Genomic DNA, 24,245 nt, shown 5'->3' with positions numbered 1-24,245 from the left:
CCATTGTGACGTGTGCCCCGTTCTCCGCCTCTCCCCACGGGCACGTCCTGGCCGCATCCGCCCGCACCGCGGGATCAGCCCCCGGGCGCGAGACCAGGGCTCGGCTTGCACGGGACCTGATGGGCCTCGCAAGGAGGGACTTCAGCCAGGACTGGACCCCGCAAGGGTTTCCCTCCAGGACACTGTCACAGCGGACGAGGAAGGTCTTGGGTTTTGAATTTGAGCTCCAGAGGCCTTTAACAAAGTTAATCTAAAAGCGACCCGTGGGCAAACGCTCCGAGAGATCGAAACCTACTGGCTTTTGGGAAGGGCTTGGCACGAGAGGTCACAGCCGTGGTGTGGAAAATTTCCCAAAGACGACCCAGGAAAGGAGTCTTTCGGGTGAAAGAACCGAGCCCAAAATTGGGAGAAGGGACAGGTTTGGGTAGGAGGGGCCCAAGACACCAACTCACCCAAGAAAACTGAAACCTACAGTCCTAATTTGGAGGGAACCTCACTTGCACAACACCGAAGGAAGAACCGCAAGCGTAGGCCGGGTCAGACGACCACCCTCTCCGTGAACAAGAGCTCCCGTTCACGCTGAAGCCGTGGAGCGCCCGAGTGGGACCCGAGGAAGGGGACTTGTTCCTATCGCTGCTGAGAACAACCCTAAAACCAGAACTAGAGAATGAAAGTGTCCTCGGGCATTTGGTCTCTATGAATGCTAGGACTGTGAGTACAGCATGAGAAATAACCTCTCCTTGTAATTGTAGTTGTTTTTGGGATACCAATTCTTACAGCATTGTTTGGGAAGGAGTTCTTAACGCTAAGCAGTGTTATATGTGTAGCAAGGAATTTGAAAATAAAATTGTGTTGTAGGAATTAAGTGTGCAATCATTGTGAAATTGTGCAGTCACCCAAATACTCCCCCGGGCAGGCGCATCAAATGAATCAGTAAGTTGTGTGGGATCTTTCTCTACTCCATAACCCACTAGAGACAGCCACTGCCTCCCAGCCCTGCCTCCGACAGCGCCAATGCCGTCTGCGCGAGCTCCCGCTAACCACCGCCACCGCCGCCACCCTCCCATCACCGCTGTGGGCACGTGTCGTTCATGACGCACCATCTCTCTGCACGTGTGCACGCAGACACAAGCATATTCTCCCTGCCATGAACACGGACGCATGCACAAACGCACAGTCATGCACACGCACAGACACAGGCACATGCAGACACACACACGTGCATGCATGCAGACATGTGCACACGCCTGCAAGGCAGACAGACCCAAGTACAAACACATGCATGCACCGGCACGCACGGTGCGCACACACACAGGAATGGACACAGGCACATGCAAGCGCACACTCGTGCACGCACACAGACCTCGCTTCCGCCCCGCCCGGGGCAGCCTGGGCAGCGGCCGCGGAGGGCGGAGCCGCGGGGGCGGGAAGAGCCCGGCAGGTAGCGGGAGGCGGCGCCGTGCTGGGCTCGCCTCGCCCCCTGCAGCCCGGCGCTGCCCCCGGCCCAGTGTCCGCACCCCCGCCGCCCCCGGCCGGGCGCCCGGGCCGGGCCGGGCCGGGCAGGACGAGGCGGGCGGGCGCCGCTGTCCTGCGCCTGCGCGGGCCGGGCCGGGCCGGGGGGCAGCAGCTCCGGCCCGCGGCAGCCTCGGGCTGTGGGTCCCGCCGCGGGGGCGGCGCCGCGCCCCGGGCCGCGCTTTCTGCCTCTCTCCCGCTTGGGCAGCAGGGCGGGTCCTGCCCCGGGCAGAGCCCTTATGCTCGGGGGCCGGGCGGGAGCAGCTGGGGTTGAAATCTCGGGGCGTTTGGGGGGGGTTGGTGGGAGCGGTTGGGAGCGGCAGGCCTGACTAGCACCGCGGAGCTGAGCTGAGCGGAGCTGAGCGGTGTTACAGGCGCATGCAGAGCTAAGGACCGCAGTCACTGTCTTGGCGGTGGGAGCTTGCCTTTTTATTTGCACTTTCTTTTCTTCTTCTGGAGCCGCTGAGATTTCCGTGAGAGGTGGCAGCTGCGGGTGACGCTTCTCGGGCGCGGAGGTGAGATTGCAGCAGTTGATGTGACGGGGCTGGGAGATGGTCCTGTGCTCGGGGGCTCCTCCAGCCCATCCTCAGCCACAGGAAGGCAAGAGACTGGGGGGTCTGGTGCTAAGGCCCCTTCTCGGAGGCCTGCCTGCCTGGGCTTGACAGCCAGTGCACGATGGCACCATAAACTCCAGCTGCGCTGAAGGCTCCTTGCATCCGCTGCTCCCCTGGGCTGGGCTGGAGAGCAGATCCCTGCCTGCTTTCCGGGATGTGCATTGGGGCAACGATGCCTGTAATTCGTCACGTGCTTAATGACTGTTCACCTGACGGCTCGTAGTTCCTGAGCTGTTTGCAGGACAGCACCTCCTTTTTCCACAGCCCCTTTCTATGGATATCCAAATGTCCGTTTTCTTCTCTTCCCCCCACCTCCCCCACCTCCTTTTGGACCCTGAAGCCTGTCAGGTTCCTCCCAGAATAAATGTTCCGAGACAGATGGAGTTGAGGAAACCTGCAATGGTGTACGGGGATCCTGGGGGTGGGCTGCAAGGATGTGTGCCCTTCATGTGCCAGGCTGACAGGTGCAGGTAAAGACTCTGGATCTGCAGATAAAAAGTGGATCAGTTTTCTTGGATGAACCTGTGCTGTACTCTGGTTTGTCCTTTGTAGATAGGTTAGGTTGGTGTAAATGGCGATTGCCTTTTCCTGAATCCATATTGAAATGCAAAGTGCCCCTCCAGATCCTTCTTGTGCGAGACCTTCAAACAAAGCGTTGCTCAATTTATCTCTGGCAGCCAAGTGTATTTTCTTTTCTTTTCTTTCAGGATGGCAGGTAGCAGCCTGGGCTCAGGGCCTGCATGTGCAGGCCAGGGGCTGCAGCCCCGGCACTCGCGGGAGCAGAGGTGGCGCAGCGCAGGGACCCGGCAGTGGAAGGTGTGTTGGGAAGGGACATCTTCCCGCGGTGCCGGGAGTGACCCCGGGTGGAGTTGAATGCCAATTCAGTGCCTGCCCGGTGCTGCCGCCCCTCCGGCTTCTACCTCTCCCGTCTGGTTCCCACAGGTGAAGGGATCCTGGTGCAGCCTGTGCAGGAGGAGGGAACAGCACACAGCAATGCACTACAGCCCAGTCCCACCTTGCTTGATTTAGCTTAAGGGCTGCTCTTATTTAACCCTTGCTGCTGCTTTGATGTTGCCAGAGCAGAGCCCCTTGGTGTCGGCAAACAGCTGGTGTGTGAAATGAGAAGAGCTTGGTTCCAGCCAGGCTGGGGAAGGGGTGGTATTTGGGTGCTGCTTGTTGCAGGTTTGGCCCCGAGTTTCCTTTTTATTAAAAGAACAGGCAGAGGCAAGACGCGCTGGGCGAAGCTTGTCCCCAGGGAGACGGGCACGGTGCGCACTGAACAGGGCAGTGCCTGGGTGAGGCCTGAGGACAGTGGTGCAAGAGTATAAATAGAAAGACTTAACTGTAGTAGCTCATCCTCCACGACAGAGCAGTCCCTTGGGTTGCCAGGGGTCCCCTCATAGACCTCCCCCACCCCCAGCAGCCACAGTGACTCTGCCTCTCTCCTCCTCCTCCCCTGCTACTTTTCTGCCCCTCCCCCCCACATTTCAGGCCCTGGGACTCTCCTACTGGCTACCCCAGGCCTTCGGATTCAGCCTCTTGCAACTGCTGCCGAGCGAGAGCCTGGCAGAGCTAAACCACATGCTGTTTTCTGGCAACCCTGCTCCCTGCCAGCCCGGTAGTCTGCGTGCCTCAGGACAGCCGGCTCAGCTGGGCGTGGGGGGTGTCCAAGCCATCCATGCACCCTGACCCTCAGTCCTGTAATGGGCTTGGGGCCCCATGACATGTGGGCAAGATGTTCTTGTCCCTGGATAGCCATGTCCTACTCTCCTGTGAGAAGAGGTAAGTGTTTTCTGTCCCCTGCAGCTTCACGGACAGCACAGCCTCCCTCCGCATCCTGCACTCCCAGGGGGGAGGAAGAAGCAGCCTCTCTTTACAGACCAAGATCCAGGTTCATGCTCTGAGCTGGGCTCCTGCTGTTACCAGATAGAAACATGGGGTCCTGGACTAGTATCAGAGGACTGATACCACCCCTCATTCGACAAGTGACAGCAAAGCTTTATTTACTACAAACGGTCAAAGTTAAATGATCCCAGGCCAAAGCAAAGTCCAGTACTTGGCTATAAGGTGATGATTTCTCACGAAACCGGCAATGAAAAGGCGGTCTCTTTCCCTTCAACTTCTCCAGGAAGCTGGGCGCAGCAGTAGTTGATGTCAGAGAGATTTCCCACTCTTGATGCACGCGCTGTTAGCTGTTTCTCTGCTTTCGTATACCCTTAGTCCAGCATCGTCAGGGCATTCTTGTCGCTGTGTACAGCGAGAGAGTCCCAAGCAGGAATGGACAGGAAAGTCCTGTGAAGTGAGTGGCTCATTATTGGATATCAGAAAGTTCCAGTTTGAATAAATTACCATCCTTAGTGACAAGAGCATATCCAGTTTGATTAAGTTTGGAACATAGCAAGGAAGTGATTTACAACCACAAAAAATACAAGTGTCCTTGGAAGATCAAGGGATGCACCAGGTAAACCAAGGTAAATCAGGGAGAGACACCTATCAGAGATGGAGACTGTCTCTTCCTTCACACAAACATGAGTTAATTGCAAAAGAAATATTCATGATACTAATTAATCCAAGACAGACATTTCACGCAGTTGCCTACCAGACAACTAGGAGGCTGCTTGAAATCATCACGAATCTACTAAGTGATACCTCGTTATTTCTTTTGAGATGGCCTAGCCATGAACTGGCATCCTCTTGCACTGGGCAGTTTGTGAAAGAACTTCACTCCCAGCCTCCTCTTTTGTTTTTTGTTTTTCCTTTCCTCTTTCTTTGTCCTCTCATCCGTCTGTCACCCTGGTTATCTCTCTCTCATGCTCGGGGTGCGGACGTGAGTAACTTACTGGAAGCTTAATTAGAAATGTAGATTAATGTACACTAGTTGCATATCAAAGGACTACCAAGCGTTTCTGTTTGCTCAGGGTTATTCTTTTGTTACTTCTTTAATTTGTACCCCTCCCCATGCCTACCCTCTCTACCCAATAAAGCTATTCAATATAGCCAGTCTTGTGGAACATGCTTGAGAGGGATTAGGCAGGCCTTCTTGCTCCTTTCACTCGGCTCTCTAAGGGAGGATACTTTCTATGCTTCAGGCTATAAGAAGCACCCAGATATATCCTACTGGGGTTAAGCACCTTCAAGGCCAACTAGGTCTGTGTACCCCAAGTGCCACAGAACCTGCATAAAGACCAGGCCACACCCCAGGTGGTGGCTGTGGCGGGCCAGTAGGGGTCGCTTCTGCGTTGAGCTGCCCACCTCCCTGCGCCCAACCATCTTCCAGGCTCCAAATGCCTCCCTAGGGGCGCCTTATGCTTGGCCGACCCCTCTCCCGGAGCACACTTGCTAGCCTGGGGGTAATGTTGCCGCCACCACCACCCCGAGAAGGGACTGTCTCGGCCCTGTGTCCTCGGGGAAACACAGGCCTAATGTCCGACGGGTACTCAACCCAGTACAGGCACTTGGGGCACTTCCCCAAGTCAGGGGGCAAAAAGTAAAGTCTCCCTTAGTCCGCAGACCTAAGGGGTCTCTTAGGCATAATTTAGACCCACCCCTCAATAAGTCTCCCACACCAGTCAAAAAGGAGAACTTTATTGGTTACAATGGGTAGAGTAAACTAGGGTACAGGATTGAGCAGTATCTTAGAAATCCTAAAGAGCAAACAGTGTGACTGAGGTAGCCTTTTGATTATGTATCTGTGTTACTGCCAGCTAAATATCTAAACAGAGCTCAAGTAGCTTACTCACAAGCATCTTCCAGAGGCTGGTGAAATTCCCCTCTGTAAGCAGGTGGTTTCTAGCTCGTGGGTTTGGGGGAGAGAGCCAACTTTAGATGGTAAAGCTCCTCTGTATCCCCCGCATGGCTGCTGCTTCACCTCATGGCTGAAGAAAGAGCCCACCTCCTAGCCTGTCCTAACTTATATAGCCCCTGTGACCTCAATCACCTGGTCCAGTGGAGGTCAGCCTCAGTTGGCTATCAGCCAGCCAATTTGAGATACATCACCTGTCACCGGGCAGATGCCAGCTCACCAGGTAGAAACCCCTTACCCAGGTAACTGATGCCAGTCACGTAGGCAGAGGGAGCAGGTTTCCCCCCTCCCTCAGGAATGCAGCCAGCTCAAGTTACCTAAAGAGACAGGCTGAGGTGTGAATCCTCTGTGCTGGCCCCTCTAATCACATTGTCACAGGGCAGAGATTTTGGGGAGAAACCAAAGTGGCTTTCTGCCACAGTGGCAGTGGTTAGCCCAGGTTTGCAGGTGTGCTCCAGAAAGGGGGCTGGACAGAAGTTGGCAGCCCTGGGGAGGCATCCAAAGCCTGGTTTTAATCGGGTGCAGTGAGGCAGGCAGCTGGGTGCCAGAGCACCCCAAACTGGCCTGCCACACAGTTAACATCAGAATTTTGTATTTTAGCTTTTGTGTGCAGGCCCCAGCTTTGCATGAGTTTAAGAGTTATGCCACACTCCTGCACGATGGCCTTGGGAAGTTACTTCCCCCTCCCTGGACCTCAGCCACCCATCTGCAGGGACCAGCACAGGGCTCATCTCGCAGAGGCTGGAGCGGAGCTGCAAAGTGCTGGCAGATGCTCCTTTTGCAGGGGCCAGCAAAGGCTAGCTTGGGTTTGGAGGAAACCAGTTTCTTCCAAAGGTCTGTGATGGAAAAGGGAAAGCAGGTAGCCTGGGCTGTCAGTCCTTCCTAGCCTCATTCACCTCCTGCTTGCCTGAACTTGAGGTTGCTATGTTTCTATTTAAGAGAAGGCTGCCTCCAGGGATAGCCTCTCCTTTTGTGTCTTTGGAGCTATAATTATGGCTTCTTTTCACTCCCATAGCCATGCCCGTTCCTTGCAGATGACTCTTGTCCCTTGTGGAGGATCTGTGGGAGCCAAATTGACACTGGTCCTCAGGCCATAACCCCTTGTCCAGGCTTCAGCCTTCTTGGCTTCAGCGCTTTTTAACTAGCTGAGTCCTCTCAGCCCAGGTTCACTGCTTTGGATTAGGGGCTCCTGGGCCCAAGCACAACATGAAAGCTGGTCACACAAGCACAGAGTACCCCAGCACCCTGCTCCATGGCCTCCGGTCCTGCCCTACAGGCTCCACCTGGTCTTCCCATCTCAAACTCAAAGACATGGAAGAAAACTCAAAGGGTTAATTAACCCCCCACTTACAACTCAGGTCACAGCCCCTCGAGCACATAACAGTTGTCACCATCACAGTCATAAGGAACTGTCTTGACTGTCCACTCCACCACCTCAGCCTACCTGCTTGTCCCTGTCCATCTGCTCTGTCTTGTGCTCCTTTCCCTGCCACCTGCACCCATGACCTGCCAGCCCCAGCTCTGAGCCTGGGCTAGTACGCAGGCGAGCCCTGCCCCTTCCGCTCGCCTGACTGCTGCCCCTGGAGATGGGCCCAGGGGCTTCTGCTCAGCCTCATGAACTCCTTGCCTTTTCTTGTCCCACAGCCCTTCCCTGCTGGATCTGGAGGATAAGCAGTAGTGATGGAAAGGCGAGGAGCAGGGGCAAAGACTATGGGGAGCAGATGCCAGGAAGTGCAGGCATGGGAGGGCATGTAGTAAGGAGGTAGATGTTGGAGTGTGCTGGTAGCAGAGGGGGCAAGTGCTGGGGGAAACAGGCAGCAGAATACAAGGTATGGGAGTGTGCAGGGGTCATGTTCCTTGACTCCCACTGCCTCCCTCCCCACTGCCTGCTCTCCTGCCACTGCTTTCCCCATTGCAGTGGTGATGGGAGACAAATTTAAGACAGGCTTCCAATAATTATATTCTGTACATAGAAAAATAGAAAATTAGGGTTGGAAGGGACCTCAGGAGGACATTTAGTCCAACCCTCTGCTCAAAGCAGAACCATCCCCAACTAGATCATCCCAGCCAAAGTTTTGTTTAGCCAGTTCTTGAAAACCTCCAAGGATGGAGAGTCCTGAGTCTCTCTGGGTAACCTGTTCATGTTTTACTACCTTCCTCATGAGAAAATTCTTCCTAATATCTAACCTCAACTTCCCTTGCTGTAACTTGAGATTGTTGCTCCTTGTTCTGTCATCTGCCACCACTGAGAATAGTTCAGCTCCATCCTCTTTCAACCCACCCTTCAGGTAGTTGAGGACTGCTATTAAATCCTCCCTGTCTTCTCTTCCCTTCACTAAATAAGCCCAGTTACCTCAGCCTGTCCTGAAATGTCACGTGCCCTAGCCTCTTCATATTTTTGTTGCCCTTCACTAGACTCTCTCCAATTTGTCTCTGAGTCCAGTGATATAGCCAGTTTTCTATCCGCCGTACAGACCATTCATCCAGCCCATACCTCCTTAGCTTGCCTGCAAGGATGTTGTGGGAGACCACATCAAAAGCCTTGCTAAAATCAAGGTATACCACATCCACTAGTCTGCTTACATCCACAGAACCAGTCTAGTTTCCTGGATTCTCCTTTTTCCCTTTCTTAAATATTAGCACCATATTTCCCCTTTTTCAATCATCCACAACCTTTCCCCATCTCCATGAGTTTTCAAAGATGATGGTCCAGAGGCTCTGCAGTCACACCAGCCAACACCCTTAGCACCTTCAGATGCATCCCTGTCTGGCTCCACTGACTTGTCTTTGTCCAGCTTTTTTAAGTCGTCCCTAACCTGTTATTTCACTACTGTTGGCTGCTTACCTCTTCCCAAACTGTACTCCCAAGTGCAGTAGTCTGGGAGCTGACCTTGCCTGTGAAGACTGAGGCAAAAAGGGCATTGAGTATTTCAGCCTTTTCTGCATCCTCTGTCACTAGGTTGCCTCCCCCCATTCACTAAGGGACGCACACTTTTCCCAGTCTTCCTCGTTACCAAAATATTTGTAGACACCCTTCTTGTTACCCTTCACATCCCTTGCTAGCTACAACTCCAATTGCACTTTGGCTTTCCTGACTTCATCCCTGCATGCCCAAGCAATGCTCTTATACTCCTCCCTATTTGGTTGTCCAAGTTTCCACTTCTTATAAGCTTCCTTTTTATGATTTTAGTTTACAGGAGTTCCCTGCTAAGCTAAGCTGCTCTTCTGCCATACTTGCTAGTCTTCCTGAACGTGGTTTGTTCCTGAACCGTTGGTAAGGCTTCTTTACAAGTACAGCCAACTCTTCTGGACTCCTCTCCCACTCAGACTGGCTTCCCAGGAGATCCTGCCCATCAGTTCCCTGAACAAGTTGAGGTCTCCTTTTCTGAAGTCCAGGGTCCTTACTCTGCTGCTCTCCATCCTTCCTTTCCTTAGGATCCTGAACTCAATTGTCTCGTGGTCTCATGCTGCCCAACTTGCAATCCATTATGCTACATTCCCACCAATTCTTCCATTTGTGAGCAGCAGGTCAAGAAAAGCACGGCCCCTAGTTGGCTACTCCAACACTTGCAGCTGGAAGTTATCCCCAATACTCTCCAAAAACTTCCTGGATTGCCTGCGCACTGCTGTATTCACTCCCAGCAGATGTCAGAGTGATTAAAGTCCCCCATGAGAACCAGGGCAGGAAACTTCTGTAATAATGGGCAGAGCAGATATTCTTGTGCTTCTGGTGGTGTTTTGCAGGGGCCAGGGCTACCTGCCTTGTCCCCCACCACCCTTGGGACATTCCCAATGTGCCTTGAACAGTCCTAGAGTCCTCCGGGTGCTCAAAGGGTGGAAGTCGGTGCCCATGCTTGAGGAGGCCCAGCAAGATGCAGGCAGGGCTGCCTGACCCCTTGCCACGAGGGCAGGCCAGGGGCAACCAGGGCTCCCGCCGTCATTTCTCATGGCAGGGGGGGCAGAGACAGGAGGGCTGTGAGATATTGGCGTCCCTGCGACCCCAGGAACAGCATGATACAGGTCTTCGAGGCGGGACTAGGCAGAAACCTGCCCTCTGGAGTACTTGCTGGTTAGAAGAGCTATTTTTGGGTGCACGAGCTGGTTTGCCCCTTCAAGAAGAACCCCCCCGCCCCCGACGGCCTGTGCGCTATAAAGCCTGCTCCCGCGCCCCACGAAGCCCGCTGGACACCTGCCCGCAGCCCGACACCCCGCTTCCCGCAGCGGCTGGGCGGAACGTCTGCTCCGCTCTGCAACGTCACAGTAGGGGCACGGCCTTCGCGCTGCCGGTCGCTTTGGTAACCGCGGCCGGCCAGCGTCACTTCCGGGTTCGCCCAGCGCGGTCGCGCAGAGGCTGGTGGGAGTGGAGGCGGTGGCCAATAGGCGAGCGGCTCCTGGTGTGTTTCCCTGCGTCTTCCGCGTCTCTCTTGCCTTGCGCCGGGGGCTGCGCTCGCGGGTGAGTGCGGGGCGGGGCGGGGATTCGCGTCCCCAGTGCAGCCGTCGCCGTCGCCGCCCTCGGCCGCCCGCCAGGGGAGCGCGGCCGGGCCTGTGGCGGAGCCGCCCCGCTTGCGTGCGGCCCTGGGGCCCTCTCCAGCGCGGCAGCGAGTCGGCCCGTCCGGGGCCTCGCAGCCGGCCTGGGAGCTCGGCTCGGGCGGAACGGCTCGGGCCGGCGCCCTTGTGCCGGGGGCATTATTTAGCCGGCAGCCTTCAGCGGGAGCAGAGCGACTCGCTGGGCACCGGCAGCCTCTGACAAATGGCAGCGGCTTCATGGTTTTCACCGCGCTCTCTAGTCACGAGGATGAATTGTTGTTTTAACTTGAAACAATTGGGTAGAATAAATGTCAGTTGAGTTGTAAACGTCATAAAACACTTCCCTGAGTATGGTCTTCAGAGAAACCGTTGGTCTCTGGCCAGGCCAGTTGAGCGGCTGCCCCTTCTCTGCCGCAGACAGATCCCTCTTCTCTGCATCAGCAGGTGATGCCGCAGCAGTTCTAAAACCAAACCTGAAAGGCACGTGTCAGTACCTGGCTTCTCTCAGACATGTGCTTTAGAGGAAAGGAGTGGCTTGCCAGATAAAGGAATTTGGAGCCCCATATGCCTTGAGGTGCCTCATTGATCCGGTTCACTTTTGTCCCCCCACCAGTTTTCTCATCGCAGAATTATGGATCCGAGCCTGCTGAGAGAACGAGAGCTATTCAAAAAAAGAGCCCTCTCCACTCCTGCTGTAGAGAAACGCCCAGTGTCCTCTTCTGATTCTTCATCTTCTAAAAAGAAGAAAGCAAAAGTAGAGCAGGGTGGATCATCAAGCTCAAAACAAAACGCAGGTTGGTAAAGTAGCTCTGGTTTTAGGGCTGGTTTGGTTTTCTACCACCTGTCTGTGTGTCCGGTTAATTTGAATGAGTCACTGCTTCCATGATCTTAAGTACCCGTGATGTTCTGAAGCAGGGGTGGGTGATTATTTCGGGCGGAGGGCTGCTTGCTGAGTTTTGGCAAGCCATTGGAGGCCACATGACAGGCAGCCAAGGGCAGACAAATTTTCTAAATTTTTTAGGGGCCCTGTGGGCTGGATAGAATGGCCTGGCGGGCCACATCCGGCCCCCAGGCTTCATTTTGCTCACCCCTGCTCTAAAGCAGTGGGCCCAAATCTTTTTGGCAGGTAGGCCACAAGTTAAGCCGCACGCCTTCAATCCCCTTCCCCTGCTTGAGCTGCTGCCCTGCTTTCTGTTCTTTGTTCCTTGCCCAATTTGTTTCTCTTCATTTGTCTCCCTGTCCTGTGCTCCCTGCCTGATCTGTTGTTATGCTTTGTTCCTTGCCCTTGTCTGTTGCTGTGTTCCCTGGACCCTCTCTGTTCTCCCACATGCTACCCGCAGAAGTGGCCTATTGCACGTGTGCTGCAGGTTGGCCACCCGTGCTCTGAAGAGAGCAGTCTTCTACAGTTCTCGCTCAAGCACCTTAGCATGAGACTAGAGTGGAGATTGAATGTCCGCTCCCCCCCACTACCACCCCCTCTGTGTCTTGAGTTGTGTGCCATTCCTGAAATACCATAAATGCTAATGTGAATTTTTCAGTCAGTTTATGCTTGACCTTGGTACATGAAGAAGTTCTTGATGCTTATGGCTCTGAAGTGCTCTAGCTCAGTGATGTTCAACTTTTTTTGCCAGACAAGGCCAGATGAGCAGTGCCCAGTCTGTCCACAGGCTGGATCTGGCTGATGATCTTACTCCAGAGATTGATGGCAGTACAGCCCCATTGAGTCCTGCAGGAGGGGTGGCATGATCTAGTTCAGATGCAGCCATATGGGGTGGGAAGTGTGCCCTGGTCCTGCAGGAAGATTATGACCTGGCCCTGAACCAGTAGTAAAGGGAGAAGGGGCATGGTCCGGTCCCAACCTGCTGCACAGACTTGGGAATTTGGCAGCAGAGGAGTTTGGCAGTATTCATTGCCACTGCTCCTCCACTGCCAAACTTCCTGGCCTGTGAGGAGCTTTGTGGGCTGGATGGGCCACATCTGGCCTGTGGGCTGGAGGATGGACACCCCTGCCCTAGCTCTTTCTACCAGCTCTACTACTCCTTTTTGTTGTTTCCCCAACTTTGCAATGTTTGTCTATCAAGGATTGTATGTCAGGGCCAAGTCTCATAGCATCTAAGTCAAGAGCGGACAAAATATGGCTTGCGGGACTCCTAAAAATCTAGAAAATTAATATTTATGTGCCCTAGCTGCCTGTGGAAGATGACAAGGCACATGGGGCAGTAGGGCCCAGGGGAAGCCTGTGGCAGGACCCAGCAACTGCAGCAAGGCTGGCCCAGCCCCATGCCCAGCTGAAAGCCTCTGGGACCCTGGGGCTGTCCCTGCCTTCCCTGTACTGGAGGGAAATTCAGATAAGAACAGGGGGAGGGAGGCAGAGGAGGACTGTGGGCGATCACCCTAGTCCTCAGGGTCAGGTTCAGCTGGCTCCTGTGGTCTCAGTGCTGCACCTGAGAACCATGGGTTGGAGCAGCAGGTGGGGGGATGGGGAGGAACAGTAGCAGGCAGGAAAAGAAGGAAATGGCAGCGAGAGGGGAGCTGCAGCAAGTGGGTGTGTGGGCAGGAGCGCAGGCCCTTGCTGGGGCCAGGGCCCAAAGCAGGCAGCAGGAGCATGGGGCCTGGGCTGGCAAGGGCTCTATGGAGCTGGGCCAGGCTGTGCCAGCAGGGAGAGGGGGGAGCCAGCCTGGCTCCATAGAGCCCCTGCTGGCCCATGTCCTGCCCTCCTGCCACTTCACTCTGGGCCCTGCTGTCCTGGCCCCAGTGTGCCTGCTCACTGCTGCTCCCCCGCTGCCTACCACTGCCATTTCCCCATTTTCCTGCATGCTGCTGCCCGCCCCCCTTCTTCATCCCACACCATTTCAGTACCATGTGGTTTCTGGCTGCAGTGCCAGACCGCGGCACTCGGAAGGAGCTGGCCTGGCCCCCACAATTCTCAGCTGGTGCTGTGCTGGCTGGGCTGGGCCAGCTCCTGCTGCGTCTGGTGGCCTCTTGTGCAGCTGGGATGTGGTGCTGTGGCAAGAGAAAGGCAGCGGTGGCACATGGGAGGGGGAAGTGGCAGGAGCAGAGGGCCAGAAGCAGCAGGGATATGGAGCCTGGCCTTGGAGGAGCACTGCCAGGGGCTCTGCCTGCCACGAGGTGGTGGTGGTGGGGCTGTGGGCAAACCCTCGCCCTCCACACATGCCACAATGTTTTTCAGCCGTATGCGTGCATGTACCTCCCCACAATATACAAGAGTAAGACTTCATTTTAAGCTATTACACAATCACCTCTATGTACACTACACAAACACAAGTAAATCAGGACACACTATTTTTTTAAAATCATATTAATGTTGTAGTAGATGTTTGGGTTTGTTTTTTTTTTTAGAATATAATTTGGTATATTTTGGTTCCAAGATGACAAACCCCCATGCTGGAAGGAGTATTTTGTTGGGCAAGGGGGAGGGGCTTATGGTGGCAAAGGTTAGGGGGTGGTACTTCCGGTCCTAAGATGATGACCAGGGTGCAGGGCACCTGTCAAGGGGCAGGGCTACCCAAGCAGTCCTCAGCAGCTTGCCAAAATTCAGTAAGCAGCCCTCTGCTTGAAATAATTGCCCACCCTTATTCTAAGTGCATCCCAATGCTCAAAAAAAGGGCAGGGGGAGAACTTCTCTATCTTCCCTGTATTTCTTACTATTTATTTATCTAGTTTTCATTTTCATTTGTCTGTTCTTGCTGTTTATCTTGAGTGAAAAATGTAAGCTTGGACAAAGAAAAGGGTTTTGGGTTTTTTGTATCTCACTTTTCATGTTATGAAATCAGTGATTATTGTTTTGTCTTGGAGTACTTCTTGATCTGTAAACCCATGAAGGTGCTGTGACCTCAGATGTACCCACAAGTTCCTCTGTCCTGGTCAAAGGTTGTTTTTTATTTAATCTTTCTAATAAAAATGAAGGCAAGGATTTAGGGATTTAAAAATCAAGTTGGATATCCTTAAACTGGTCTATGTGGTCAGTGAAGAATTGGAATAAAATACAGTGAATATTATTGTCTGCAGATTTCTGCTGTCAGCCATCAATTTGATAGGTTGCCTAAAGCCTTTACTTCAACTTCCCAATGCATTTCTGCAACACTGATTGATGTGATGCTCTAGCATAGGGGTTGGCAGCCTATGTCCTGTGGGCTGGATCTGGCTTGCGAAGATTGGATCTGTCCTACAGAAGCTCTAGGAATCAAATCAATGCCATGCTGCAACAAGGATGACCCCCCCCCCCCAAATCTAACATTCTGGTGTGCTGTTCCAGCGTTTATCTTTTCCCTCAGTGCTTTGTTAAACCGTTGGCTTCTGCCTCAATCCTGGAGTTATTTATTTTGGTTCCTCCAAGCACCTTGTCTCTACTGTTGCTGGATTTGCAAAAGTGATCTCAAGCCCTATGTGTAAGCAGATATCTGTTTAGCTAGATAGAGGATTTATCTTCCTACAGATGGCTCTTGAAACAGCCCATGAAACTTGGCTATGGCTTTTGTCTCATGCCCTAAAGAGAAATGCAAAATTCCTCTGAACCCTTTTCTTAAGACTCAGATGGTGGGACTCTTGGCCCTGAGAATTGCTGTTCTTGGTGCAAATTGATGCTTCTGCCCTGTTGCCTTTTGCATTGGCAGATTGACTCAGTGCCTTCGCCGTGGTTTTTTCAATGTTCCAGGGTCCCCAGGAGAGGGTAGCATTGTACTTGGCAGTCAAGGAGGGATGGTGTATATATCTTAACATTACCATAGCTACCATATTTCATACACTAAAGCCAAAACTCTTCTGCGAAGGTGCCAGTGTCACTGCCTTTTATGCTGCCTGTATACGCCCTTTTATCAAATTGCTGTCTTGTGATAGACCGTACTCCTACATCAACCGTTCCCTGTGTGGGGCAAAAAGGGGTTAAGAGTTTGAATTTCATAAGACCAGAAATGTATGACAGAATGGATCATTGCACGTCACATTTTTTACTTTCTTCCTCTGTAACGTCTGCTTCTTGCCACCATTGGAAATGGGATACTTGGCTACATGGATGTTTGGTTTGACCCAGTGTCATGGTTCTGATGTTCTTAGCTACTAAAGTTGGGGAAAAAATGTAGTCTCACTAAGATAAGAAACTGAAAATCACTGGAATGAATAAACGCACTTTTATTTTTTCCTGTAAGAACTACGGGAGTAGGTAGTTGTTGAAGCATGTTAATGAGACCATATAAGGAAATTTGCATTGCTTTTGGCTGTCTCATACCAGTTCTGTAGACAGGACTGTCTGCAGTGCTCCTTCTGGCACTGATCTCCATTGTTTTAAAAACAAGCTGTTTGAATAGGAATCTATAACATTTTTAACTAAATTGCAAGGTTTATTTGAATGTTCAGACGAAGACTGTGTTAAGATGGATGTAAGACTAAGTACATTGCAGGAATTTAGATGCAATATCTGTCATGGTTTTTCTCTTTTGAAACTATTGTCCAATTTATGCTATAGATGCAGGGAACTTTACTCTTTCTTGTGCTGACATTTTAATAACTGTGCATTTATAATTAATGCATTAATGTAGCTCATCTCACTGCTACTACATCCTGGCTGTATGGGTACTAGACTGGAAACAGACACCAACTTTGTGCCACCATAAGTATCTATTGTTACAGCACAAGACCAAGCAAGCAGACATTCATGCCCCTTGTTGCACCACAAAAATTGTGGCAGCAACATGGGTAGTGTAAATTCATGCTACTTTTATGTAGTAGATGTCTGTTTGCTTTGGGGTAGGAGAATGCAGCCTGCTTGGAGTCACCTGTTGCCTGCCCTCTCCAGTTATACCCGGCCAAGCGCTCGTGGGGCTTTACATTGCTAGGGTGCACAGGATTGGGCCCCTGAAGCTCCAGGAGAATCTTCCCAGGTTCCCCTGTTTGCAGAGATGTGCCCTGGGAATAGCTTAGTTGGGAATTTCTTGGGCATGCATATCATACTACCATGCCCTGACTTGGGGTGCAGCAGTGGGATACATGTACCAGTGGGATTTCCTGCTAGGAGCTTCCTAAGGTACATCTCTGCAAGTGGAAAAACCCAGGGTTATCCCTTTTCAGAGACATCCCCCAGGTGTTGTCCTACAAGACTGGATAGAAGGTCACTGCTCCCGGGAACAGCAGGGGTCTGACTCTGCAGTACAATGGGTGATGTCTGTGTCACCCAATAAAACAGATTAGCTGTATGGTGGCATATCCCAGTATAGCTGAAATGCTTCATTTGGCCACAACCTAGTTAGCTCTTACAATTTGTCTCCTGCTCTCTGTTGCCATCTCTTTCCTGTCCCCACCCCCTCCATTCCTATAGTTCACACAAAGAGCTCTTAGGTGTTTCTCTATCTTCTCAATCAGCTATGATATTGAATAGGATAGGAATGGTCACCCAAGAGACATAGCTGATCCATTTTCATCATCCTAACCAGGTGCCCTGCTAACTGAAGTCATTACTGAATACAGAACAGTCTTATACTTGTTTTTTTGTAGGCCTGCCTCAGTTCCTAATTCAGTCTCCTTCTCCAAACATCATTCTGCCTTTCTGGACTCAACATTCAATACTATTTTTGAAGGAATTTAGCTATCTGAGTCTGTTCTTATTAAGGGCCCTGACACGCATTACATTTAAGACACTATAAAGGTGTTAATCACATCATATAGAATAACCTGGCCAGACATTAAAGCCAATTTGTGCCTTGATAATATCGCAAACAAACCACAGTGATATTCCACATATAATAGTCTCATAGTTGGTAGGGTTGGAAGGGACCTGAGCAGATCATCAAGTCCAACCCCCTGCCATGGGCAGGAAAGAGTACTGAGGTCAAATGACCCCAGCAAGCTGTACATCTAGCCTCTTCTTAAAGACCCCCCAGGGTAGGAACCAGCACCACTTCTCTTGGAAGTTGGTTCCAGATCCTAGCTGCCCTGACAGTGAAGTAGTGCCTCCTGATATCTAGCCTGAATCTACCCTCTGCCAGCTTGTGACCATTATTTTTTTGTCACACTGGGAGGTGCTCGTGGGAACAGGGACTCTCCCAATGCCTGCTGGTCCCCCATGACTAGTTTGTAAATGGCCACCAGATCCCTGCTCAGCCTTCTCTTTTGGAGGCTGAACAGATTCAGGTCCCTTAGCTTCTCCTCGTAGGGCCTGCCCTGCTGACCCCTGATCATGTGGGTGGCCTCCTCTGGACCCTCTCCATGTTGTCCACGTTCCTCCTGAAGTGCACCCCCCAGAACTGGGCGTTGTACTCCAACTGCAGCCTGACCAGTGTCACACAGAGGGGGAGGATCACCTCCTTGGACCTGCTCATGATGCATCTGTGGGTTCATGCATGACAAGGTAGGGTTGTCATCTGTGAATTTGAACAGGATACTGAGTATGTAGATGTCAGAGTGCCATGGGTATAAAGATTCTTAAGGTAGATAAAAATGGGAGCACCAAGCAGCTTCCTTCCTTTTAAAGCAGTGTGTTCAACCTTTTTTTAATAAGTGTGCCCCTGGTGGCTGGACATGAAGCGGGAGAGGTGGGGGGTGGTGGTAGCCGCATGCAGAGCATCGACTGCATTGGGTGGTTGGTGGTGCTGGTGGCCACCATGTGCAAGCTTCACCACCACCCCCCCGCCAGCATTTGGCCAGCTAGATGGTACCTGTGTGGCCTGCAGAGGGGCAGTGCTGCCCTTGCTTCCCCCCACCTCTGCAGCCCTGCTCCTGGGAGGCAGAGGCATGGGGTAGTGGCACTCTGTCCCTGTCTACCTGTACATACCCCTAGGGCCTTCCCAAGTACTTCTGGTTGACAACCCCTGCTTTAGAGAGAAAACCGGGTGGCTGAGTAACAGGAACAAAGAATACTGAAGAGTTCCACTTAATTGGTTTTGTTTGCTCAACCATATTAAAACTTGAGACACTCCGGTTCTAGAGTCCAGTTGAAAGATAGGGTATTCAGTTGCCCAGGGAGCATAGGAAGCTTTCTTGTGACTGTAGGTAGCTTCTGCATAATGGGATTGTTGGAAAAGAATCTTATCCCTGTGATTAAAGTAAATGATTCAAGAAAATGGATTTAGTATTATGACAAATGTTAGAAATAGTACAAGGAAAATGTGGATATTAGAACAGGGGCGGACCAAGTCCAGCCCATGGCCGGCAGTGGACTCCATTTCCCAGCAGCCTCTGCCAGAATGGCTGGGGCTGGTCTCCATGGAGACCCCAGCCATGCCTGCACTGTGATAGCGCAAGGCTAGGGTTGCCTTGAAGACCAGCCCCAGCCATGCGGGCAGGGCAGGGGGCTACTCTGGGCCTGCTCCAGAGCTGCTGTGATCTTGTGGCAGATCTTGTGGTAGCTTGGGCTGGGGCCAGAGCAGGGGTACACAGGCAGCGTTTCACAGCAATAACCTGGCTCCTTGCAGTGGTGACCCTGGTCCTAAGCTGGGGCAGAGCCGCAATTTACTGCCTGTAAACCCCTGCCCAGAGTGTTCAGGCTGCAGATCATGGCTCTGCCCTGGCACCGAGCTGCCCCCACTGCAAGATCCCAGCAGTTCCATAGCACCCCCCTGCCCTACTACCCAGCCTGGCAGCACAGCTGGGGCTGGTCTCCAAGGCAACCCCAGCCTTGAGCTATCACAGTGCAGGTGTGGCTGGGGTTGCCATGGAGACCAGGCCCAGCCATGTGGGCAGGGGCTGCTGGGAAATGGAGTCCAGCTGCTGGCAAGATCCACCATTTTGCCCACCCCTGTATGAGCGCATCTGTTAAATGACAAATGTTGAATAAAAGCACTCATTAATTGCCAGGGTGTTCCATTAATTGTGGTAGAACTCAGCTAGGTTATGAAGAATTACAGAAATCACTTTATTTTTTTCTATTTGAAACTGAAATAATTCTTTGCCTAAGATGTGTTGAGGATGGGGAAATTGTCTTTTCTCAAGAGAGAAGTGACCCCCGTAAATTTCCAAGTGTCTTTATAAAACTGTATATGAATGTGAAAATATCTCATCTGGCTTCCATTTATATAATTACATCAAGTCCAAATTCATATAAAGACTGGAAGTGGCAGTGCTCAGCATTGCCTTGCCTGACTTGGTACCTGGCTTTTAGAGCTGAATGTCATATCTTGAGTTAAGGCAATCAGGACTTGCAGTAAAGATTATATCTTTTATTAGACCAACAAGACTTTTGCAAAAAAAATCTTTTAATTGCAGGCTTTCAGACACAAACACCTTTCATCAGGCATTGGAAAAAAGATTGTAAAAGTTCTTCTGGGTAGAAATGAAAGTTCATATTTCATAGGATTTCACAGAGAAGTCAATAGATGGCAAACTCCTCTGGGCAGTCAGTTCAGAGCTGTTATGGAGCCTTTCGCCATTACCTTGAAACAAAGGCAGGAGCAGGATCTTGGGTTTTAGGTGGTCACAGTTGCCTCTTGCTTGGGAAAATATGAGCACCTGAGGCCGCTGGCAGACATTTAGTTGTACAGTTGGGTTCTAAAGAATTTGTCCCAAATCCCCAGGATCTCATATCCTGCTATGCTAGATGTGATCAATGTGGCAGCATTTTGGAGCATTTGCAGGAGTAAAATTCTAGATGCCTAAAGATTTTTACTGATGGAAGCATAGGTGTCTTTGACCTTTCAGATGCCTAAAGAGGGATTTCTGTGGAAGTTAGAAAAGGCCAGAATAAAAAAAAACCCGCCTTGTATTTGTAGTAGAAGGTGAAGTTCCTTCGATCCTGTGGGAGTGCTTTCCTCAGTCTTAAGTGAACCCCTGAAAAAATTGTTTTGTATGTTGGGAAGCTTCATGCTTACTGTGTCTGAAGGGTAAAGTTGCTTACCCTGGTCTCAGACCTCTCCTCTGCATTTTATTGTGGCTTTCTGTAGAATATTAGGTCAACTTCAAGGGAAGTTCGTATTGATGGTTTTGGTCCAGGGTATTTAAAAGAGGTTAAAGCATGAATATTGGTCAACAACTCTGCTTTTCTAATACAGTGGAACTCTATGTTAAGAGTTAATTTTGTCTGTGCAGGAGACAAATTTATTGATATCCAAAACTGTGGAATTAATTTCTCCAGAAACCAAGGACCATGACAGATGTCATCATCTGCTGTCAAGTGCATGACATATGTGCATGTACAGCAAGCAAATAAAAAGACATGCTACTGTATGTGTTTCTTCCCCGGGGGGAGAATAAGAGAACCATCTCTCACACGTCCGTTGTTCACATCATTGAATGGATTCTTGGAAGGTGCTTACTTAAAAAGGTGATGAGCATTATATAATGACCTATGTGGAGCATGACTAGAGACAGAATTGATCCTTGTGGGAATCGATAAGTGAGAAAGGAGGTCTTAGTGATAGGAAACTGCTCTTCCACCACTATTAAGGTATGTTATTTACCTTAATAGTGGTGGAAGAGCAGTTTCCTACCTAACAGGAAGGACTTGTTATTTTGCCTTTCCCCAGGAGGTCTGCCATATTTTTCAAGGAAGACAAAATTATATCCTGCCTAAATGCTGCAGAGGGGTCTAGGAGAATAGAAGGTGGGAAGATACCTATGCTTAGTGACAGCATGAGATGTCCATTAATGTAACAAAAGTGGCTTTCATTACATGTCTTGGTTTCAATCCAGATTGCTTTGGGTCTAGGTAGACATTCGCTTCATCTAGTTCAGTTTTCATTTGGTTTTTGACTGGCTCAGTAACAGAATGGTTTTCAAAACAGGTGGTAATTTTAGCTATGACAGATGTATCCAGTCTGGGATTTTTCAGTATTTGGTTATTCTACTGCATGGTTCAGGAAGAAAATTCTTTCTTTGGATGTGATGGTTTAGTTAATTCAGTCATGAGTAGCAGCAGTTGCTTTTGCTTTTCTTACCATCCCAGAAAGGCAGAAGTAGTATCAGCTAGCATCCAGAATTTTTTGAGTGAATGTACTAAACTGCAGGTATACTTCATCAGTGGGCCAGAGATATTATGGCTAGTGACCTAGATACAGGACTTAAGATGCCATCGAGGCTATGGACAAACAAAACAGTTATACCATTTAAGAAGCACGGTGGGGGAAAGAATTACTGCTAGCAAGCACATGTCAGCTGCTACACATTTTTTAGTGTGTGGCTTGTTTGGTTTTTTTTTCCCCCCTTCAGGCCCCATCTTGCAGTGAATTAAATAATTTAAGGACATATAGTTGATTTTAATTGTAAATTTTTACAGTTTAGCTTCCAATTACTATGGGATAGATTGGGCAGAGAAAACAATTGTAGCTGATTCAGCTAAGTTCCTGCAACTTTTCAGGAACTGAAATTATTGGGAAACTAGACTGGGAAGGAGACGCGCACCTTACAAGTTGTCCTTATTGGAGGATACCAATACATGCTGGTACTTTGCAGCTCTTATGGCTACAGAATCATATAGACCTACAAGTATAGCAGAATTACACTAAATGTAACCCTACTTCATTCAGAGTCAAAGGATGATTTAACTAATTTGTTTTGATTTGTCTTTGTGCATATGTAGCAGCACTGGGCAACCAAGCAAAGATAGAAGTTATAAGTGCTTCTACATCTGTGATTCTCAACCAGGGTGCTGGGGCACCATGGGGTGCTGTGAGATCTTTTGAAGGGTGCTGCAACGTGTGAGGAGATAAGCGGGTGCTAAGAGAGAAATGCAGTTTTAGGCTTAGGCTTATTCCTGCCTTGTTACTGTTCTGTCTCCACTGTCCTACCCCTCTGCAAGGAGGTAAGCACTGTAATAAATACATTAGTTCTTGAAATGGGGGAAAAGTTATGGAGGGTTGTCTCAAGTCAAACAAGGGATGCCTTGAGTCCAAAAAACTTGAAAACCTTTTTGTGTTCTATACAGATACTAGAAGTCTAAATAAGATGGATTAATCAGAATGCCTGGTATTGAATGGTGACTCTGACATAACAGGCATCTCAGATTTCATAGATTCACAGATATTAGGGGCTGGAAGGGACCTTAAAAGATCACTGAGTCCAGCTCCCCTGCACTTGGACAGGAAGGACTGCTGAGGTCTGCCCAGCAAGGTGGGTGTCAAGACACTCTGGTAGAAAAATGATACTGTTATGCAGGGTTACAAATTGTATATGGGAGTGACAGTAGAACATGGAGGTGGCGGAATGGCACTTTAAGGATAGCGTGAACAGTAACACTGAAAATCTTATCTAAAAGAGAAACTATCATAGAATCTCTCTAGATAGAAATTTCATACTTGAAAAGAAGAAACATAGCAATAGGATTGTACTACTGACCACCTGATCAGGAAGGCAAATATGATTGTGAAATGCTGAGGAAGACTAGAAAAGCTACAATAGTGAGACAGACAGTTATGGAAAACTTCAGCTATCCTCTCATAGACTGGATAAACAAACACCTCAGAGTGATACAGAGATAAAATTTCTGGATGTAATAAATGATTGCTTTCTAGAAGAACTTGTGTTGGAAACTACAAGAGGAAAAACAATTCTAGGCTTAATCCTGAGTAACACACAAGACCTGACTCAAGATGTATATGTAGGTGAGGCGCTCTGTAACAGCAGCCATAACATTCAGCATCTTAGCAGGAGAGAATAAGCTGAAAAAACAACCACCATGTAAATATACAACTTCGAGAAGGGAAATTACACAAAAATGAAGAAGGTAGAAGTTAAAGGACCAGTCAGAAACATAAGACCTTCAGGCAGCCTGGAAGCTGTTGGTTTAAAAAAAAAAAAAAAAAAGTTAGAGGCTCAGGAAAAGTATATGCTACAAGTCAAAAAGGGTACCAAACAGTACAGTACAAAACCTACAGTGTTAAGGATGTTATCAAAGACAAAAAGGGTATTCTGGAAATGGAAGGTATCCCCAAATGAAGAGACGAAAGTATACTTTTCACAAACCCTGGCAAGTCAAGTAAGGCCACAAAAGAAGTCTAGGAGTGTCTTGCTAAAGATGCTGAAGCTAATAGTAAAAACTTTTTAAATATACCAGAAGCAGAAAGCCAGCAGGAGAATTGGTGGGAATATTAGATAGCTACGGTATAAAAGGTGTACTTCAGGATTATAGGGCTATCGCAGAGAAGTTAAATGAATTCATTGCATGAGTGTTTTACTGCAGAAGATACTGGAGGAATTTCCACACGAGATCAGTTATTCCTAGCTGGTAGGCCTCAGGAGTTGCATCATGTTACAGTGAAAGTAGAGGATGTTTTGGATCAAATTTGATAAACAAGAAGTTGCTGGGACTGGCAGTATTCACCTGAGAGTTCTGATGGAATTCTGATATAAAATTGCAAAGTTGTTGGTGATACTATATAAGCTATCTTTACAAATGGTCTCTATGCTGGAGGACTGGTGGATTGCCAACGTAACACTCATCTTCAAAAAGGATTCCAGAGGTTATCCTGGGTCATGCAGACTCACTTCCATGGCCTTGACAAGTTGGTAGAATCTATAAGAATAAAATGGGCAGTCATGTGGACAGATATGAAATACTGGGGAAGAGTTAGCATGGTTTTCATAAAGGGAAACCCCCCCTCTCCATTCTTCTAGAGTTCTTTGGACGTGTTAATAAACAAGTGGACAGTGGGGATTCTCATAATGTTTAGATTCTCAAAAAGCTTTGGACAAAGGCTTTAAAAAAAACAGAATTGCCATGGGATTGGAGGGAAAGTTCATTTGTCGATAAAGAAGTGGAGATCTGTGGTGGTTTGTTCAATGCTTTCATCAATGACTTGTAAATAGGAGTGCACAGTGAAATCTCCCGAATTTGCAGGTAGTACTAAGTT

The 24,245-nt window shown here is 49.8% G+C and overlaps 2 protein-coding genes across 5 annotated transcripts in view; both read left to right on the top strand.

Annotated features, from left to right (window-relative positions):
- LOC149871055 (spectrin beta chain, erythrocytic-like) overlaps window positions 1-1,786 on the top strand; it is a 53,642-nt gene extending 51,856 nt beyond the window's left edge. The window contains exon 7 of the mRNA XM_090034547.1: window positions 1,487-1,786. Within this exon, the coding sequence (XP_089890673.1) occupies window positions 1,487-1,786 (300 nt within the window). The remainder of the gene's footprint in view (window positions 1-1,486) is intronic.
- Window positions 1,787-1,888: 102 nt separating this feature from the next.
- Window positions 1,889-24,245, top strand: part of GTF2E2 (general transcription factor IIE subunit 2) — a 77,246-nt gene continuing 54,889 nt past the window's right edge. Inside the window, exons 1-3 of one of the 4 annotated variants that reach the window (XM_090032057.1) lie at window positions 1,889-2,027; window positions 2,834-2,942; window positions 11,069-11,249. In XM_090032057.1, the coding sequence (XP_089888183.1) occupies window positions 2,835-2,942; window positions 11,069-11,249 (289 nt within the window). In that variant the 5' untranslated portion in view covers window positions 1,889-2,027; window position 2,834. Of the gene's footprint in view, window positions 2,028-2,833; window positions 2,943-10,264; window positions 10,382-10,416; window positions 10,936-11,068; window positions 11,250-24,245 lie in introns of those variants that run through there. The other 3 variants (XM_090032058.1, XM_090032060.1, XM_090032059.1) reach the window with 3 other exon arrangements.

Source organism: Crocodylus siamensis, chromosome 2 (assembly GCF_052110815.1).
Source record: "Crocodylus siamensis isolate JL-2025a chromosome 2, ASM5211081v1, whole genome shotgun sequence".
In the NCBI taxonomy this organism is placed as follows: domain Eukaryota; kingdom Metazoa; phylum Chordata; order Crocodylia; family Crocodylidae; genus Crocodylus; species Crocodylus siamensis.
The sequence above is the reverse complement of the archived record's forward strand: the minus strand, read 5'-3'. Positions and strand labels throughout refer to the sequence as shown.